The sequence below is a fragment of the Spea bombifrons genome, chromosome 12, assembly GCF_027358695.1.
Source record: "Spea bombifrons isolate aSpeBom1 chromosome 12, aSpeBom1.2.pri, whole genome shotgun sequence".
Classification (NCBI taxonomy): Eukaryota; Metazoa; Chordata; class Amphibia; order Anura; family Pelobatidae; genus Spea; species Spea bombifrons.
The window spans coordinates 27,253,727-27,270,641 of NC_071098.1; the positions used below are offsets into that span (position 1 = coordinate 27,253,727).

At 39.8% G+C, this 16,915-nt stretch overlaps 1 protein-coding gene across 2 annotated transcripts in view; it reads left to right on the plus strand.

Annotated features, from left to right (window-relative positions):
- The window catches only part of MYBPC2 (myosin binding protein C2), a 35,276-nt gene extending 20,337 nt beyond the window's left edge, over positions 1–14,939 (plus strand). For both annotated transcript variants that reach the window (XM_053451589.1, XM_053451590.1), the window contains exons 12-30: positions 185–290; positions 390–556; positions 865–1,030; positions 1,337–1,443; positions 1,976–2,005; positions 2,293–2,432; positions 3,079–3,238; positions 3,457–3,561; positions 3,952–4,140; positions 4,557–4,691; positions 5,193–5,360; positions 5,593–5,681; positions 6,272–6,467; positions 8,401–8,540; positions 9,657–9,816; positions 9,895–10,031; positions 11,056–11,242; positions 13,631–13,675; positions 14,095–14,939. In XM_053451589.1, coding sequence (XP_053307564.1) covers positions 185–290; positions 390–556; positions 865–1,030; positions 1,337–1,443; positions 1,976–2,005; positions 2,293–2,432; positions 3,079–3,238; positions 3,457–3,561; positions 3,952–4,140; positions 4,557–4,691; positions 5,193–5,360; positions 5,593–5,681; positions 6,272–6,467; positions 8,401–8,540; positions 9,657–9,816; positions 9,895–10,031; positions 11,056–11,242; positions 13,631–13,641 — 2,393 coding nt within the window. In that variant the 3' untranslated portion in view covers positions 13,642–13,675; positions 14,095–14,939. The remainder of the gene's footprint in view (positions 1–184; positions 291–389; positions 557–864; positions 1,031–1,336; positions 1,444–1,975; positions 2,006–2,292; positions 2,433–3,078; positions 3,239–3,456; positions 3,562–3,951; positions 4,141–4,556; positions 4,692–5,192; positions 5,361–5,592; positions 5,682–6,271; positions 6,468–8,400; positions 8,541–9,656; positions 9,817–9,894; positions 10,032–11,055; positions 11,243–13,630; positions 13,676–14,094) is intronic.
- Positions 14,940–16,915: the final 1,976 nt, after the last annotated feature.

The window sequence follows — 16,915 nt, forward strand, 5'->3', positions numbered from 1 at the left end:
GAAAGAATACTGGTGGAGAACATGAGGATACCGTTCATTATCAGATGTGCTTAACATGGTGCAAATGATATGGAGCCTACTGCTCTGATGAAGTGGTGTCTGTGTATCTTAGATGTCCTTAATTATAGTGGGGACCCAATGATCCAACAGGTCCAGCATTTTTTAATACATCCTTTCTCTTCAGAGCCTCCTGTTTTAATTTCCAAACCCCTGGAGGATCAGCAGGTATTTGTCGGTGAGAAGGTAGAACTGGAAGTGGAGGTTACTGAAGAGGGAGCCCAAGTCTTATGGTAGGTTCCCCACGCGTGCATCTTCCTTTAGGCAACACAGCGTATTATTTTAGACTTTCAGTGTCAAGTTTAATTCAATGTCTTTTTTTTATCGACCAGGATGAAAGATGGCGTTGAGTTGACTCGGGAGGAGACATTTAAATATCGTTTTAAGAAGGATGGGAAAAAACACGTTTTGGTCATCAACGAATCCTCAATTGAAGATTCTGGGCGTTATCAAGTGATGACTAATGGTGGAAAGTGCGAGGCTGACCTTGTAGTAGAAGGTATGTTTATACATGGCGGCTTTCTTGTCATACGCAACATTTCTTTTAAGGAACAATCCAACATTCCTCATCCAAAAACATTTGGGGGTAGTTCCTCAGGACCTTGAGGATCGGCTCATTCATTCTGAGAGCAAGTAATAGGTGTGGGCACCACATAGCGGAATGTTGATAACATCTCTGGAATTCTTATATTTAACAAACATATACCATAGTCTGGCTTAAAAACCCAGAGACTCTCCCTAAAAATTAAACGGCTTATTCTTCATGAATTTTCAACAATACTTTTGCCCTCTCCTTGATTGCTACAGAAAAGCAGCTGGAGGTGTTGCAGGGTATCGCCGATCTAACAGTGAAGGCAGCTGAACAGGCTGTCTTTAAGTGTGAAGTGTCTGATGATAAAGTAACAGGCAAGTGGTTGAAGAACGGAGTAGAAATCAGACCAAGCAAACGTATTACGATGACCCACAAGGGAAGGTAAGAGGAATTCAAACACAAAAAAGTGAATGAATGATGTTGATTTTTTTGAAAGTCTTATTTCATAAACTAGCACTGGAATTTTTAGTGTGTCACATAAGCACATATTTAGCTCTACTACAAGGATTGTAGATTGGTAGAGACAAGTATTTGTCTTTTTATGTCATTAATCAGTTTCAATGGCTAAGAGCAACACAGACATGTTTAAGAATCTACATAGTTCTAGTGTACAGTTCTAGCTTTAAGACAAACGAGTAATGGAATGGGAAACTCGTGGACGTTATAAGTTATATTTTACCACTACAGGATTCACAAGCTGGTGATTGATGATGTTCGTCCAGAAGATGAGGCCGATTACACATTTGTGCCTGATGGATATGCTCTAACTCTTTCTGCCAAACTCAACTTCCTTGGTGAGTTAGCTTAGCAACCGAAAATGTATACTCTACATTTGTAATTATTTACATCAACTGGACCAGACTCATAGATATATGGTACTTGGCCAACTGAATGTCTAATAGTAAGAGCTTGAAGAGGGAACGAGAATTCCTGCAGAAGTATCTAGCTAGCAGAGAAACAGGTAGTCCCATTAAAGAAGACCGATAATTAGATGAAGAGGAGAAGGCTCCATTAGACAAGAGGAGTATCTCTAAAGAATCCTTTAGAATCATTTAGAAGTCCCAACCTAGATGAGTATAGCTCTGTCAGACACAGAGTTTCATGAGTAATATAAACAGCTCATATCACTGATACATATACAAGTCTACCAGAAAGACGTGGGAGAGTTAGTAAAAGGAGAAACAGTTACTCTAAATGAGAATTTCTCACTATTATAGTGTTATGGAACCTTCTGGTGGTCTATAATTAAATTATAATATCCCCCCCACACACCCTTCAAAAACAGCAGAATAGCCAACTAATTAAATGTCTTCTTTCTTTTTTCAGAGATCAAAGTTGACTACGTACCACGTCAAGGTAAGATATCATCGCCTAATTTCAGTAATGATGGTTAAATTAATACTGCATTTTATGGAATTCATATTGTTACATAAGTTATTAGATCCTCGAAGTTCATGTCCATCACCAATCTTGTCCAATCTAAAAGAAGCTACATTGATAGGAAGTAACCCACAAACCTTTACCCCCCTCAATTAGGATGTTAGAAATTTCACTATTTGAATATGTCTGTTTTCCATAACGTTATACAAAATATCAAATTGAAAAAAAACGGCGATGCTGAGCCTTGGTCTGTGCTCCCTTAGAACCACCCAAGATCCACCTTGATTGCAGCGGCAAAGAACATGTCAACACAATTGTTGTTGTGGCCGGAAACAAATTACGTTTAGATGTTCCAATCACTGGAGAACCTGCACCAACTGTGACCTGGTTTAAGGGAACCACGGTAAGAATTTTATTGTCATTTCCCTGTTTCTGCTAAGCACCGGATTATACGCTATAAGTACAAGGAAACTGGATATGGGCTTATGGGTCCCAGAGAAGATTGATTTATTCATTATAAGAGACCACCATTGGTCAAGTTGGCTTGAGAAATGTCCAAACCTGAGTTTTTTCTTAGGGTATTGAGCGATGGGTTCAGGGTACCAAAAGATCCAGTTCTTTGGGACTAGTTCAACTCATGATAAATTTGCACTGAAAGTCCCCCCTTACATGGAGGTGGACATGCTGGTCAATGAGGTTGTAGCAAACTGTTGGGGCAACATATCTACCAAAACCCTGTCCATCAAGACAATGTCTTCTCTGTCTATACCCCAGTATTTGAGCTTATGGCCTGTTAGTGTGATATAAATTCCACCCTTTAGCCTTTTATGTTAATCAATTGTCATTAGTCTTGGGAAGTCTTATTCCAATCGCATGTGCCATAATATTCTCTTTTGGTGACATTATTTCCTTTCTTTACCAAGCATTTTTATTGATTTCTTTTGCCAACAAACAATTATAAGTAATAACACATTATTTTGTGGTGATACAACCACCAAAACAAACACTACCTTCTACTTTTGAGTCCTTGTGTTGTTCTTTCACAATAGGAGTTCACCGATATCGAAGGACGTGTCCGAGTTGAGGTGAAAAATGATCTAAGCAGCTTTATTATTGAAGGAGCAATAAGGGCGGATGAAGGAAGTTACAATATTATTGTAACCAATCCAGCCGGAGAAGACAAGGCCACGCTGGTCATCAAAGTTGTAGGTAAGCAAAATAGCCCCACTGTCCTCTTGTTGTAGGCCACGCATGTGCGGTTCACGGAGGTTTCCTGGGATGTTTCCTGATATACTTACAGGTAATAGGTCCAGGTTTAACCCAGAGTGTCCGGGTCACGCATATATATATATATATTGTAATGAATTGTTTAGGTTGAATGAGTATTTAAACTTGATTTCAAATATTTTGCTTTTCTCCAATTTAAGATGTTCCTGATCCTCCAGAGAATGTTCGTATCACAAGTGTCGGTGAGGACTGGGCTGATGTAGTTTGGGATCCTCCACTATACAATGGCGGAGAGGCAGTAACAGGTAGGTTGAGGAGCCATAGAATCATACAAGTAAATCTCATTTGAGCAGGACCCTCCTCGCCCGTTGTTTATGTTATGTTATATACTAATTGTTATGTCTTGTTTACCCTTTGTACCGTGCTGAGGAATCTGATGGCGCTATATAAAACAATAAATAATAATATTAATTCTACATTAAAATCAGTGTTATATTCATATTGATGCAGTGCCTTCTTTATGGGTTGTTATGCATACCTATGTGTAAGGCCACCTGGCTTGAATTGCCCTCAGGCTGGATGTTTACAGACCATGATCCACTACATGACAAGTGCAGTAGATCCAAGTCACAGCTTGGCATCCAAATGTGTTACAATCAATTTATTTTAACTTGTTGCATATTATTTCTTTTCAGGGTATCTCATTGAAAGGAAAAAGAAGGGCAGCCAGAGATGGATGAAGATGAACTTTGAAGTCTTCACAGAAACTGCATACCAATCCACAAAGATGATTGAGGGTGTAATGTATGAAATACGAGTCTTTGCTGTCAATGCCATTGGAATTTCCCAACAAGCTAATACCTCAAAACCATTCATGCCCATTGGTAAGTAAACTGACGGGTTCCAGTGTTTACTGTGAACAATGTATTTTTGAGATTGCTGAATATGTAGCATTTTTGCATAGATGGACCTAACAGAACCAGGCAAACATCTTGGGGTCTTAACAAAACATAGAAAACAATTCTTCCCTTGAAGTTTATTAGTAAGGGATTAGTAAGATGGATACATATTGTACCTTAATATTCCATTCATCTGCATGTCGAAAACGTTGCACTTTGAGAAATGCGGCCAAGATTATAATTCTTGGCCAGAGCTCTCTAGGAAATATATTTTGTGTTTGTGTATTTTGGCTGCATAGTTCATGATCGGTAAATACACTCCACCACCAATATGAGCAATGTGAAATGCAGCATTTACATGATGAGCAGGAAGATACATTGACGATGTATTGCCTTTTCAGCACCTACTAGTGAGCCTTTGCACTTGATCGTGGAGGACGTAACAGACACTACCTGTACCCTGAAATGGAGGCCTCCAGATCGCATTGGAGCTGGTGGAATCGATGGGTACCTCATTGAGTACTGCAAAGAAGGGTGTAAGTATAGGGGAAAACTGGTACCTTCTGGCCTGGGGGGACAGGTTAAGCTCAGTGGCTCCCTCTGTCACACACACACTTTCTCTAACATATTCTCACATACACACACAAACCTACACACGCGGACTCCAACACACATCACTCCTCACATCTGTTCGTTATAGCTGCTTGCACACTATGAGAGCGACTGTGCTATTAGTACATGGTCATATAATGTTGTATTTTGTGATCCCAATGCACTCCTGCCTCTGTGTGTTGGGTCCAGTCCAAGCTAGATGAACTTGGACCTGCCCATAGGGCCAATTGTCCCCAATTTATTGTTACTTTTTAAAAGAGACCCAAAGACGGAATGCGGCTGTGACCAGTGTAGACACTCTTGCCATCTCTTGCCTTTTTACATATAAGTATTTGAAAAGTGCAAGGGAACATATCATTCTTGAGTACAGGGGCCCCAAGAGAGAGGCATCATTGCCGTTGTTAACTTTGTATGCACTTCACCAGCTGATGAATGGACTGAAGCCAATAAAGATTTGGTGGAAAGATGTGGCTACACTGTGAAAGGTCTTCCCACCGGAGAGAAGATCTCATTCCGAGTACGAGCTGTAAATATTGCCGGAAAGAGTGAACCAGCCATTTTGGCTCAGCCTGTGACTATCCGGGAGATTGTGGGTAAGTCACCGGATTTTCATGTTTGTAGCAGTACTCTAGATTCGTTTTCTGAACATTATCTGTCAAGCGAAGGCCTTAACCGTTAATTTAACCATATATGTCGAGATTAAAAATATTTTTACGTGTGTGATTCAAGTTAACCATGTATATGAATGATACCATATCCAATCATTTTCTCTTATGCACTGTATTCTTAACCAATACACTGCTTTCACTATCCTTCGCTTTTCAGAGCAGCCCAAGATTCGCTTACCTCGGCAGCTAAGACAGACCTTCATTAGAAAAGTAGGGGAGCAGGTCAATCTAGTCATCCCGTTTCAGGTATGATGGAAATGTCCGCAGAAATGGGATGGGAAACAAAATATGTATTTGTAAAAGACACTATATCACATTAATCTGGAACAGACCTAGAATCCATAAGGGCCATGTTCCACTGGGAAATAGGTCTGTGGGGGCAGATGCTAATAAATAATTATGCATTCAGGTAAAGCTGATGGGTTTTTTTACAACTATGGAGCCGTACAAAAAGCCGGGTGTCTTAATATCATAAAGGCTATTTTACTTTAATAATGGGTAATAGAGCACTCACTTTCTCTATACTCCGAGAGGTCTTCCTGAAAAATGGACAAATCGAGTTCCTTTCCAACCTTGTTGGACAGCAATAAGCTAGAATATTATTCTGTCATTTATTGTATATTATTGGTTGTATTTATTGTAATTTATTCTGTAATTTAATAGTATTTGGCTCTCAGTCTATTCTTCTGGATAGTACTTAAGACCTCCACCACAAAGCATGACTAGCATGTCTACATTGTTTTCATCATTAGAGAAGATCTGAAATGGAAATCGATGCATGTATGTGTTAAATCTATGGAGTTGGCAATGTGGCGTTTAACTATAAAACCTTACAGGGAAAACCAAGACCAATTGTCACATGGACAAAGGAAGGGAAGCCTTTGGACCCCAAACAAGTCAGTATCAGAACTTCTGATTGTGACACCATCCTATTCATAAGGTCTTCAGAACGCAGTCACTCGGGAAAATACGAACTCTCTGTTAAGATCGAAAATATGGAGGACTGTGCGACAATCAACATTCGAATTGTGGGTAGGTCTTCACAATCTAGGAGGGAAAATGGGTTTTCCGATATCGAGTTATTTATAAGGAGGAAATATAGCGGAAACTTTGAAAAGTGGGGTAGAGCTGAGCAAAATATCGAAAATCACTTCTGCAGGAGATACTACTTTTTCGCCTGTTTCCGCGCTAACTCTCAGCAAAACCATGATGCAAAAACCGTCCGAAAGTATTATATATGTCGGGACTTTAGAAACATGTTTGGGGGCAGAAAATAACATTTTTAGAAATGGGTACATTTTTTCTTGTATCTCAACTTATCAACATAGTAACCAAAGACAAGATCCGACTATTAGGAATACTTCATGGGCTTCTATAATGATAAGACTTTTGGATCAAAAAAATGCTCTTAATAAATCCGAAAAGGTTTAGTTTGCTCTCGCACTTTTGCTTAATTTATTGAAATATTGACAGTCTTCTGCTATCAAAAACCCTTCATCCACTGTAGTGTTTTGGTCCTAATGTGCATCTGTAGGGGGTCTCCTGTCACTTGAAGGTGGCTCGGTTAGCCAAACCCAGAGTCTTCTCCTGAAATTCTATCCGCAATCTTATTTTCCCGCTAATTAGAGAATATTAGCCTCAGAAACGTGCTAATTTAGCAATAATCTCACTTGTTCAACAGCTAATTACATAAGAAGCCTAATCCCCCCCCCATTAACATATTGTGACCCATATAATCTTCCTAATATCTACAGCTGGTTTTGATTGTTGGCGAGACATCCCGTGTTTATCGGTCTCATATATTTCCTGCAGACGGCCCCCAGCTTCCAGCATTAAATCTCATTAAAAGAGCTTTGCAACCAGAAATTAAATTAGAACGTGGCTGGGACAGCTGCACTGTCTTGTTTTACGCGTTGATGAAACGGGCATTTTGTGGCTTCTATCTGGAAACACATTAAAAGATGTCTTCCTCCTTGATTCATGGCCCTTGAAGATCTTCACCAAAGAAAAGAAACACAATTAGGATCTGCCTGTGTAGCTGCTGCTCTCTCCCATTAATTTAGTTAGACAGCCATAACCCCCCCAATAGTAAAACAAATATACCCAGAACCGCGCGTGGTAACATTTGGAAGGCTCTGTCTTCTGTCTTCATTATGCTGATGGAGGCAAGGAGCATTAGTCAAAGTTCATGCAGGAGAAATCTCATGTTCCCTTATTTAATCTATATTTAACTCAACGGAACCGCTGGATAACGTCCAGCCGAGGCTGCCTAATCTCTGCGCCGTGTAGAGCCGCAGAATGCAGAAGACGCTTTATTTGAATCCCGTCCAATTCCCAATTTAATGTGCAGATATAGCAGTCCTGAAATGGTCACTTCTGAGAGATTGACAGGCCAGCAGGATTGCTATTGCTGGTTCTTGGGCTGGTTTGGTTTCATGCGATGTTGTTTTCCAGCCAAGAATTTTATAATATCAGCGTTTCCACTGTACGGTCAACAGTAATTCATACTTGGTGTCTGTATCACGCCGATGCTAATATGGTTGAGAAAGATTTACCATAGGTGCATAGCGTAGGAGAATGGCATTAATTATCCATATGTTAACCATATAGGACAACCCCACATTTAAAATCCATACATCGGCAAAGAATAATAATAGGTGGTGTGTCACACTTAAAACATTACTGTTATTACATCATAAGATAACAGAAAGAATATGAAAGAAACAAGAACATTAAAGAAACCCGACATTCTAGTCGGACTGTATAGGGTATTGGATTTAAGTGTAATAAACATACATACTTAGTAGACCAATCCCAGAGTTCCTTGACCATACCACATAGCCATACAACTACTTGTCCAGGCTCCAAATGTCAGTGCCGCGGGGAGTCAAATGGGACGTGCGGGACTGAAGCGTGATCATTCATATAAAAGTAACTATTCTTCACTTAATGTTACCTTTCGCAGAAAAACCCGGACCTCCTCAGGCTGTTACTGTCAAAGAAGTGTGGGGATTTAATGCCCTCGTAGAGTGGCTGCCACCCAAGGACAATGGCAACTCCGAGATTACCGGCTATTCCATCCAAAAAGCAGACAAGAAGACCATGGTAGGTGTTTTTTTCCCTTAATTTTCTTGTTTAATCAACACTTCGCATATCTGTATGAATGAAAAAATCCAAGAACGATGGTTGTGGATGACGTTGGTTAGTATTATAGAAACACAGGGACAGTAAAATATGAAACAGACACTCTAAAAAGAAACCAGGACATGGCTGCTCTTTTTCAGTACAAACTCATGATATCATTAGCATTCTGCAAACTTAAGGTGTGAAATACCCCTCATTAGTAAACGCCATAAGCCTGGTTTTAGCGACCGTCCAAAACTAACTTTTTTAACTTTTGTTAACATTTTATTCTGCAATTCACTATTTACACTTATTTTTTTTTTTTACTCATATTTTAGTCAATTTGATATTAACACAAGCTAGATCCTATTTAATCCAATATACACAAAGTGTCCAAATGTTTGGGGTCACTCAGCTGGTATTATGGAAAACCAGGACATTTCTAGCTGTAACGAAATTGCAAAAGTTTTTTTCTTTTATTAATCAATTAGCCTTTTATATTTAAACTTGGATTAGCCAACACAACGTGCCATTGGAACACAGGAGTGATGGGAGTGATAAAGGGCCATTGGAACACAGGAGTGATGGGAGTGATAAAGGGCCATTGGAACACAGGAGTGATGGGAGTGATAAAGGGGCCATTGGAACACAGGAGTGATGGGAGTGATAAAGGGGCCATTGGAACACAGGAGTGATGGGAGTGATAAAGGGCCATTGGAACACAGGAGTGATGGGAGTGATAAAGGGCCATTGGAACACAGGAGTGATGGGAGTGATAAAGGGCCATTGGAACACGGGAGTGATGGGAGTGATAAAGGGCCATTGGAACACAGGAATGATGGGAGTGATAAAGGGCCATTGGAACACAAGAGTGATGGGAGTGATAAAGGGCCTCTGTATACCTGAAGATATTCAGGCATAAAGAAGATATTCAATTAAAAAGCAGCCCTTTCTAGCTACAATAGTTATTTACATCATTAACAATGCCTGCAAAATGGACAAAATGTGCTTTTCTTTCAAAAATGAGGACATTTCTAAGTGACCCCAAAATTAATTTAGTTGATGCCTAAACTTGCCTAAAATGTGCTTTTATTTTAGGAATGGTTCAATGTTTTTGAACACAATCGGCAGACCCGCTGCACCATTTCCGATCTCATCATGGGGAACGAATATTATTTCAGAATCTACAGTGAAAATATCTGTGGCCTCAGCGAGAACCCAGGCGTCTCCAAGAACACAGCCTACATCCAGAAAACAGGTACAGAAGAACGTCTACCTCCCAACCTCATTATCGTAACTATAACGTGGTTTATAACCAGAAGTGTTGTCTTCACAGGGTTAGTTTATAAACCCCAGGACTACAAAGAACGTGATATCAACATGGCTCCCAAGTTCATTACCCCTCTCGTAAACCGTAGCGTTGTGGCCGGGTACAGCACAGCCCTTAGCTGCGCAGTAAGAGGTTATCCAAAGGTAGGTAACGGGCTTCTTGGCAGAAACTATACGGCTGTAACGCGGCAGATGTTCTCTGAATGATCCTCGTTTTTAAGGAGAAATTGGAAGGAGACATCTGATCTAAACCAGTGATTAGACCTTCAAGAAATCTCTCCAGGCTAAATGTGTTATCCGGGGCAAGCCAGCCCAATGTTCTAGGATGAGCCCACCAGGATTGGGCTTCATGATATAAAGTGAAGCTGCAAACAGCCCCCCTGGGTTTGTGAAAATATCATATTTACATAAATCTTCATTTTTTTATGATCCACACATTATACGGAGGGTTAACTATATGAAAACCAGATGGGTAAACAACAACAACCCCTCTGACGGTCGCAGGGTAAACAAGACCTTTTTATTTCGTAAATGGATACTTTAGGCAGTTGTGAAGCTTGTCTTTATATTCTAGAAATTGAGCGCATTTGCCAGGCGACATGCCAGTTAACGTCTTTAACTACTACGTCATCCCATTTAGAATAAGGTAACTTATAAAAAAAGGTACTAAAAGAAAATTGAAATGCACTAAATTATATTTACAATACGGCTTTAAAAGTCACATACATAAAAATGGAAAGATTTCCTCAAAAAGCTGGCTGTCATCTTTATGTTTCCTGCAAGCCACGGAGCATTGGAACGCTGCGCAAGTCATAAAGATTATTTTATGAGTGTCAGTAAATGGTTTATGGGTTTTCCTTTCCAATGGTTTTCCCAGCAGGCAGGCAGAGTATGGAAGAAATACACTAAACAGCAGGGTTTGCAGGGCTTGGGATGTTCTCCAGAACACATCTAACGTTCCTTTGTAAGCGATACTTATTGTATGACAAAAACAGGGACAGACAAATTAGAAAATCTACAGTATGGGCTACAATTCCCATTAAGGTTGGCGCACCAATTGGCTCTGAACCGTCAACAGGTTGTATTAAGAGAAGGAAACATACAGAAACTAAAGAGCATTAACTACACAAAGTAGACATTTACCCATCTTCTGATCTTCATCATTTAGCCCAAAGTCATCTGGATGAAGAACAAGATGGAGATTCGAGATGACCCCAAATTCCTCATGAAGCATAACCAAGGAGTCCTCACCTTGAATATCCGCAAACCAAGCCCCTTTGATGGTGGAACGTACACCTGTAAGGCCATCAACGATTTAGGAGAAGCCGAAGTGGACTGCAGACTGGAAGTTAGAGGTACGTTTGTATGATTCTTATATGATGCAGTACTTGGCTCTGGAAGTGATGCTGTTCTAAAAGTTGGCATCTGAGGGGTACGCAGGCAAAACATCACCTTATATCAAAACAATGAAGTAGAACAAATACCCAACGCTACCTAATTCTGCCCAACGCACCATAGCAATCACTTATAGGGTCTGCATGTCAAGTAATTTAACCAGGAGAATTAAGAGTGGGAAAAACCAAGACTTCCCGATGGTTCAAAAATGAACACAGATTATATACAGCACAAAAAAAAAAATACTTCTCTTTATAAAGAAAAGAGACTAAGTAATCCTGAAAATGTTCTAAATCGAAAATCACACAAGGGCACATGACTGAGCATCAAATAGCCGGAGGCTTCTGATGGACTGAGAAGGGTTAATACAAAGGATCCAATGCTTGTAAATATTTAACGGCACAATGGCTGTCCAGATTAGGTCCTGTGGACAGGATATAGTCCAGAACCAGTTTTATTTATGCTTCTCAGCTCGCTGTATGACATCATTGTTTAACTAGGGTTTTTTTTCAGACATCTGAATATAAATCTCCAGTCCTGGAAAAGGATATCTGAATGTGAAGACATTCCATTAGGAAGCGATAAATCAAATATCTGGGTTAGGGATATTAATGCGGCTATGTCCTGCCTGATCCCAAGAGCCACACGGGGTTAAGGTTATCATTATCCTTGAATAGCAGAATTTACGGACCTGCCTAAGGTATAAAGAATAACATCTGTGATCAACTGTTTGACGGAATGGGTGAAGTCATATTGATCCAAGAGAAGGTGATGCTTTCATTAAAAGTTGTCACCTTTATTGGGGAAACAATGAAAAAGATGTAGTCGCGTAAGCTTTAATGACAGCATAAGTCTCTTCTTCATCTTTTTTTTTTAATTATCACCCCTACTCTGAAAATGAGTTAATAGCCAGAAATATTTTTTTGTAAACAGAGACTATGTAGACAATAAAATATCAAGTACAGGGTCAGCACTGAAGGAAAACTGCATGCGGCCCCTTTAACGCGTAATTAAAAAATCAGCTCCAATGGCCAACATGCAATTGAACAAAACTGGGGTGGGGAGGGCGTGAAATGTGTGAAAATAGATCCATATGTTGTGATTGTTTATAAAATATCGCTTAAAGGTGTCTACAGAATTCATTAGCTATTTTTATGCATGAAAGTAACAATGGGTTAATGTTTTTTGTATCACACTTTTTAATGTTCCTTGAATTTATTTGAGGTAAGTGCGCCATCTGGTGGTGATGACTCTGAACTGCAAGAGCTCACACTGCCTACTGGGTGGTGCAGAGTTAATATTGTTAGTCTTGTGATGTTGTCTGGTGGGGTATTACCGATGGAGAACGATCTTGGATTTTTAGCTTTGTCCACCGGTGCATTTAATGGAGGCGCATGTGATTTCCATGGTTTACAGCCCAAAAAATAAGTATAATACGATTAGGGGGATAACAGCTTAAAAAAAAAGGATTGATCTATCTACCTCGACATTTAACTTGGCATGATATGAAAATTCCGATATAATTTGCACTTGCAGTGGACTCTTTCTGTCCAGTTGATGAGTTTCTAAAGAGCTCAGAAATATAGACAAAAATATAAAAATTACAAATTCAAAGTTGGAGTTCGTGGCTTCAACTTCTGAAACGTTTCTGATGGGCCATACCATATCGGTAGGGCCTTCTGTAAAGAGAAATATATATATATATAATCTTTTTCAACGTCAGAGTAAGCCCCAGCGATGTTTACAGTAATATAACCCCCAGTGATGTAAACATTATTGTTGACAAATAAACTCCCCTTATCTGCAGTCATGTGATCAGACACCACACTGAGCTGGTGCTTTATGGTAATGCTAATGGGGCCCATTCCTACATAGACTTTGATTAGGTAGAGTCAGATAGGGTGATTTAGACTGAGCCATTCCCGCAGGCAGTGTGATAAGTAGTCAGGGTGTTTGTCTATGGCTAATATGCAGCTGCCGGAAATGTAACATTTAATTATGTAATTATTAGAAAAAAATATTTTTGAAAAAACATATTTTTGATCAGAAAACAAAAATGTGGGAGTTGCCCTTTAAATCAAGGCAAAAGGGGCAGCTTTACAGGGGCCGTGCTTTTCTCCGGGGGTCCACAGCTCGTCACCCAGGGTTCCAACAGTGACCACGTTTCTGATCCACTATTCACTGTACCAGCCATTAACATAATTAAAATAACGCATTGGCACCGTTTTACTCTTCAGCCACGTATATGTTTTGCATGGATTCATTCTTTTCCCACTAATAATGTATAATAAACGTAATAATGTAATAAAAAGTTAAACAAATCCCATTTTATTTCTTTTTCTTTGCAGTTCCCCAGTAGACATAAAAACCGTTCAGTGAGATAAGACATGACAGTAAGTATCACGTGAAAGTATCACAAGTGTATCTTTTCTAAGGTGATCTCTGATGTTTTGCCCAAGGAGGATTAATATCACCCAAAATAAGACAATCAAGCAGCTAGTTGCCAAAAAAGTGATCTTTCTCTGCTGGTCTATTAACCCCGATCAGCCCATTTCCAAATTAATAAGTAAGTGCAGCTATGGTACCATAGCTCCCGACTGTCCTGGTTTTCGCAGGAGAGTTTCGATTTCTGGACACCGTCCCAAGTACTGTCTATCATTTTCCTTGATTAAAGAAAAATATTTCTAATGTCGCAGTCATATAATCAGGGAAAGCGGGACAGCAATTTTAACAATTCCTGCAGGAGAAGTTCACCATAGGTTGTTTGTCCCAAATTATACATAACAATTTTTTCTTTAATTCTGTTTTTTAGGGTTTTTTTGGATGTCGATTTCAACCTCATAACTGCAAACAATACTAAGAAAAATGTCTCCATTGCCCTGCTAGTTTTATTTCATCATTTGTGTTCTTTCTCCACTATTTAATTTTGTGTATTTTAGAATGTTTTGATGTCCTTCAGGGTTATATCACTGCCTGTCAGATCGCACTGCAGAACAGAGAAGAATCTATAAATGAATGTACAGGACACTTCCCTCTGCTGAAAAATGGCACATAAAAAAAAAGATATTAAAGTTAAATTGTTTGATGGGTGCAGTACCTCGGATGGCCTTTGTATTCCTGGTGGCGCTGTAGACTACAGTTGACTGAAGCTCTCTGTTGACAACAATAGTTGCCTTTCGCTCCACTGAGATCTAAAGCTTGTTTGAGGCTCCTGTTAAATACTTCCTTTAATAAGCAATATAATTAATAGATGTGCATTCATTTCAAACTGCCAGGAGAGCCTTAGAAGGGTTCTTTAAAGCTGATATATTGCCTCGTCTGGATTGGACTAACTAGCAATATTGTAAGACCATCTGACATGGACAATGATGGAGGTTGGATGGTGGTTATAACCCATCGTAAGCTTTAGTGGCGCAGGATATATATACCCTGTAAATGTCCAGAGGCATTAGACACACATCTACATATAGCCCTGGATAATGTTCCTGTACGACTTACATATAGCCTTTGTTATAGAAAAGACCAAACATCAGCGACCTCATTGGCCTGCATAGCTGTCTTTGGTTTGATACACAGTATGGCTATTGGGAAGTCAACGTTTTGAAAGATACCTTAAAAGTAAACTAATTGTGGGTTTTTTTAACCCCTTAAGGACAACGGGCGGTCCCTAAACCCATTGAAAACAATGCATTTTGAGCCCATACATGTACGGGCTTTGTCATTAAGGGGTTAAAGGAACCCAATGTGTTTCACGTTCAAAGATATAAAGATTTGGAAACACTTTACATGCCGTATGGTATATCATTCTGAGTTAACCAAGGGCCGGGACAAAACACCTTTGATGTGTTTGGTTGTGGAAGTGTTATTAGACTCTAATTACTTCTCATACTAGTACTTATTCTAACTTTTAACTCTTTCAATAAATAGTCTATGGGCAGTTTTTCTAAATATACCCCCAAACATACCTACCCCTTTTATTCTGCCCCTTGCCTCTGCTATGCCCTGGGGAAGCTGCTCCTCTCCCCAACCTTTATTACTCCCTGGCATCCAGTTCTGAAAGGGTTAACTGCCTTGACCTCTCGAGTGCACATTTCGTGATATTAATATTATTGCTGGTGTTCTTCGCAGTACAGACAGTTCATTAGCATTCTTCTCTAGAACCGTATTACTCAATGTATGCTGTAGTGTTATCAAAGTTATGTCTGTCAATAAAAGTTCATACAGACGATTTTGGTCGAGTGTTTATTTAAGGACGTCTGGGGCAGCGACGGTTTAATCAAAACACAAGGCTGCAATATAATGTCATTGTGATAGCAGAAGGTGGGAAAGGTAACAGGGGAAGGATTGTTTTGATAATAATCAGAACAGAGAGCCATGCGAGCCTTGGGGTAATTACAGTGGATGTATGAGGTGCCTGAGATCCAAGGGGCCCAATCTCTTTGCACACCTTGTACATAGGGTGACTACAGCAGCCATTTTTTTCCCAGGATAGATACATTTTACATGTTGCTGACCCCAGAGATGCATTTACCTTCTGCTCTCCCCTGTCTGACCCAGAGAGCCGTAGAGCTCCCACATGGCCTCCTTGTGATGCTCTGAAGCTGAGCGCCACAAGGTGGCTCTTTGGGTAAGGCTGAGTAGCCATGTCTTCAAACGAGCCTACTTCTACACCTGACCTCATCCCTCACAGTTTCTGGCCACACGCCCCAACACAGGTGTTTGCACACCATGACATGTTGGGGTATTTGTATATCTGTCCTGGAAAAATGGTCAGCGTGGTCACCCTAGTTCTTCCATTGAGACAATCAGGAGCACAAGGACTATTCTGCTAACAGCAGGCTGATGCCCTGTATAGAGAAATGTATCTCTGGTACAGCATCCACTGGCACTGCATCCATTACACCAGTAGGTATCAGGGGAGGAATCATGTCGCAGGCATCTGGGCTTATGCATAGTTGGTATGGTCCATGAGGATGTTCTACTTCCATACTTTATCTACTTGATATTCTGCAAAAACTAGAATCTGATACTAGTAATTATGATTTTGGTGGTGCCCAGAAAAACTTGTATAGATATTAGAACGTGCCTAATCTTCCATACAGAAAACCCAACCTTGACTGTTAGATGAGACGATTCCGGTGGCTATAAACATAGTAACGTCCCAAATGCTTACATGGAAGAGGTTGTTTGTTGTGTTTTTAAGGTGAATGTTGTATTAGTTCATACACAGAAGAGCACATTGACAATAATAGACATTTAAAGGTTTAGTTCAAGGTGTGTGTTCTGAAATCACACTATGCATTATGAAGGGCCAGCTATAGCAAGCTCCCCCAACAACAAAACCTACTCAGCCCTTTATAATGCATAGTTAATATATGTGTCTTAAATATCATTTCCTAATTCTTCAATTCGCAGATTAGTGAATAAACATTTAGGGTTAAGTTGGGAGGAGCGTATGCCTCAAACAGGAAAAAAATATAAAAGTTCATTAACTGGGAAATTCCCGTCTCGTAAGCTTTTCCGATATTCCCACGTTTTTTTTTTTGGTTGGAAAAATAGAAAACCCCTAACTTTTTTTTTTTTCTCATTTACTTTTCCGTTCACTGACCCCTTGATTAAGCAGATAGTTCTCT